Below are 3,781 nucleotides of genomic sequence, written 5' to 3'. Positions count from 1 at the left end.
GGAACTATTTCCTTTGGTCATACTGCAGAAACCACAAAAAAAAATAAAAGTGTTTCAGTGGCTGATCAAGGTCCAGGAATTGACTTCATTGAAATATTGCAACAGAAGCATAAGAGAAAGGCCCCTTCCACACTGGCGTTTTTCACGCGCGAGTTCTGCGCGTGCATTTGACGCGCAGAACTTGCATTGCACTCTGTCCCATTGTTTCCAATGGGTCTTTCCTCATTTGCGTTGTTTTGCACGCGCGTGCTTGCGTTTGTTTTGACGCGCGTCAAAATCGCAGCATGCTCTACTTTTGCGTTTCACGCGCGTTTTTCACGCCCCATTCAAGTCTATGGGGACGCATTAAAAAATGCATTGCACTCACGAACATTGCAAGTGCAATACGAGTGCAATGCGTTTTAAACGGATGGGTTGCTAGGTGATATAAAAAAAAAAGTCAGGAAGTAGACAGGAAGTAGTGTCTGGGACATTTGCCATTACAGTAGTGTGCTGCTTTGCCTCAACTTCTCAAGATGCCAAGAACTCTGGATGTTGAGAAGCTGATCTCATTGGTTCATGGGCATCCTACTCTGTGGGATAATCGCAGGAGCGATTATCATGACCGGTGCAAAAAGGAAAAGTTATGGCTGGAAATCAGCAAGGACCTCTTGGGCCAAAAGTGGTCTAAAATGTCCACAGATGAGCGCGAACTTGCATGTAAGTTTTATCATCTTTTTTGGTTATTCCAAATGTTCTATTTCAAAGTGTGAATTTTAGCAGTGTGTAACTATTTTGTGTTAATGACTTTGCCTCTGTTTTAACTAGGCAAGGACGTGCAGCAGAGGTGGCGGAGCTGCCGCGACCAATGCAAAAAAGATATGCGTGCCCAAGAAGGCCACAGTGGCTCTGGTCGCTCACGAAAGCGGCCATATTGTTATCGGGAGCAGATGCGCTTTTTATCTGACATATTTACCATGGGCCCGTAAGTTAGCCTTTGTTTTCTTTTGAAAGGGATCTTGTCTGTCTATGCATGTGCCTTAATAATTGTTTTTGCACTATATTTAGTTGTGAGCAATTGCACATGTTTGTTTTTGTGTATGGAGGACACCAAACATTTGTGCAAACACAGCATAATTTATTGTTTTTGTTGTTTGTATTTTTATTTTTTCTGCATCAAGTATATGTTCGTTATGTTTAGTGTTTGATTTATTGATTTATCAGCATGTTAAAAATAATACTTTTACATTTGCTTTAATCCAAATATTAGTACTGAAGATAATTTAGACACGGAGGCAGAGGATGCAGCCATTCATCCCCCTGTTGCGCCGTCAGCTGATGTGGCGACTGTGGACAGGGAAACGCCAGCTGCTGCAGAGGACGCCACTGCAGGCCCAACCTCGGCAGAACCCGAACACCTGCAGGTGGCTGAAGCAGGGGAAGAACAGAGTACATCTCCTGTCCCCAGAGGACGGCGTGCAAGAAGGGCTCCCCCTGGCAGAGTGCTGGATGAAAATGTCCTTAATTATTTGGGCCGCAGGGCACAGGAGGACACTATAGTGACCTACCTGCGCAGTCTTGCGGATCATATGCGCAGTGTGCTGCAGGAACACCTCCTCCGGTGTCAGGGGGCATTTTCCATCATTCTGGAGGCCTGCTGTCCACCCAACAACCCCACTCCGGTCTTTGAGGCCCTGGAGCAGTGGCGGTTGTATGGTCATATTGTCCCCCGACCCCAGCCGCTGCCACCACCACCACCTCCTCCACCTCAGGCCCCCCATAGTTTTTATTCGGGGACATACCCTGGCCAAGAATTTGGCCATTCGCAAAGCAACGTTTATTTTGGTGCTGGTGCTCATAATATGCCTCAAGCACACCAGCAGTATGCGAGTGGCAGCCACAGTTTTCAGGGCCGGGCATCCTCTGTGTTAGTTCCCCCACCTTCCCCAGCACCTCGTTTTCCTGCGCCAAGAGGTGAGAGGCACCATTCACCTGCACATAATTTTATGCAGTTGTAATGTTGTTTGTTAATTTTTCTTCTTTGTGTTTTTGATGGCTATTCGGCCTATTTGTTTTCTCTTTATTATTTTTTTACCCAAAGTGTGGCTTTTAACATTTTGGATGTAATTAAAAAAAAATGTGTATATAGTATTTTTGTCTTTAAGCATTTATTTCATAAATCGAAAATTATATAGATTTGTGTATTGTCTTGAAATATATAACAATTTTATTCAGATACATACGTAGTATAACCGAAAAGTATCATCAAACAGATGGAATAAAAATTAAAGATAAATATTCTTTTACACAACTAAATCCCCACCATTAGACAGAAAATAATCTGCAAATTGATTTCGAATACGCATTCCAGCTAAAGCAGGTCTTGCATGATGAGTGGGTTCAGTAGTAGCAACATCAGCATATATTTCTGGCTGTGGGTTCTCCGGCGGGTCATACATGCGACAATAATTATGTAAAATTACACATGCTTTGATGACACAAATGACATTTTGTGGAGATAGCTGCATTGATGATTGAAAAACCCTCCATCTGCTAGCCAATATACCAAATGCGCACTCCACAAAACGACGAGCCCGGCCCAGACGAACATTAAAATTTCTGCACCTTAAATCCAAGCCACGGCGTGGGAAAGGGCGCATAACATGATATGAAAGTGCAAATCCCTCATCTGCCACTATAACAAATGGTAAAGAGGGCCCAGAAGAACCTGGCAAAAAACGGGGTTCAGGAATGTCAAGCTGACGGTCTGATAAACGCTTTGACATTCGAGAAGCACGGAATATACCAGCATCAGCAGCAGAACCATGGGCCCCAATATCTACAATTATAAAACGGTAGTTACTGTCAGCTAGTGCTAACAAAACCACAGAGAAATACCGTTTATAATTAAAATATCTGGATCCAGAGTTTGGTGGCTTCTGTACACGTATATGTTTTCCATCCAGGGCGCCAATACAATTTGGAAAATTTGCATTTTCCTGAAAGCCATGCGCAATATCCAGCCATTGCTGAGCATTTGGCAGAGGCATCATGGTGCGTCTCAAATGGGACCAAATAACAACACAGGTGTGAATCACAATGCTTGCAATGGTTGAAGTCCCAATCAGAAAAGTAAAATGGAGGGATGAAAACGAATTTCCTGTAGCCAGAAACCTAAAATGAAAAATAAAAAAAAATTAATACACATTTTCAAAATAATCCTTTAAACTTAAAAAAAAAACATACCGGAGGGTAACCAGAAGACTCTCCTCCACAGAAATACTTTTCCGTAGCCTGGTATCCTGAAATGTGAGTGCAGGACGAAGCTCCGCCACCAATTGGTCAAACAAGGTGATTGATAAGCGACAAAAGCGAATAAACTTGTCTGGGTCTTTGCGGAGGTCCAAAAACAAAGTATGAAAGACACCTTTGCTGAATCGCTGAGATACAATTGGATGAACCCATCGCCTACGCTTACGCCGGTGGGGGGGGGCAACGCCAGAGATCACTTCGCTCACCATATTTCTGAGATATATTCCAAGACAAAATTACATCTTCCAAAGTATCAGAATCAGACATGGTTCAACCAAAAAATGCTACAAGCAAAAACACAGAGGCCAAGCCAAGCAATGGAGACCATGTGCAATCATGTGACTCTATTAAAAAAAACCCTTTTATGTGGAATTCTGGGACATCTGGGTACCAAATTAAAAGAATCATGTGATTTAAAAACGCGCGTGAAAAACGCACCAAAAACGCAACGAAAACGCTAACAACACGCGCGTGAAAAACGCAAAAAACG

The 3,781-nt window shown here is 43.1% G+C and overlaps 1 protein-coding gene across 1 annotated transcript; it reads left to right on the top strand.

Moving 5' to 3' along the window:
• Positions 1-452: 452 nt before the first annotated feature.
• Positions 453-1,997, top strand: LOC140128449 (uncharacterized). The gene is made up of 3 exons (XM_072150156.1): positions 453-699; positions 808-964; positions 1,250-1,997. The coding sequence occupies exons 1-3, from the start codon at positions 516-518 to the stop codon at positions 1,995-1,997; spliced, it is 1,089 nt and encodes a 362-aa protein (XP_072006257.1). The 5' UTR covers positions 453-515.
• The last annotated feature ends 1,784 nt before the right edge of the window (positions 1,998-3,781 follow it).

This window comes from Engystomops pustulosus, chromosome 4 (genome assembly GCF_040894005.1).
Source record: "Engystomops pustulosus chromosome 4, aEngPut4.maternal, whole genome shotgun sequence".
In the NCBI taxonomy this organism is placed as follows: domain Eukaryota; kingdom Metazoa; phylum Chordata; class Amphibia; order Anura; family Leptodactylidae; genus Engystomops; species Engystomops pustulosus.
The sequence above is the reverse complement of the archived record's forward strand: the minus strand, read 5'-3'. Positions and strand labels throughout refer to the sequence as shown.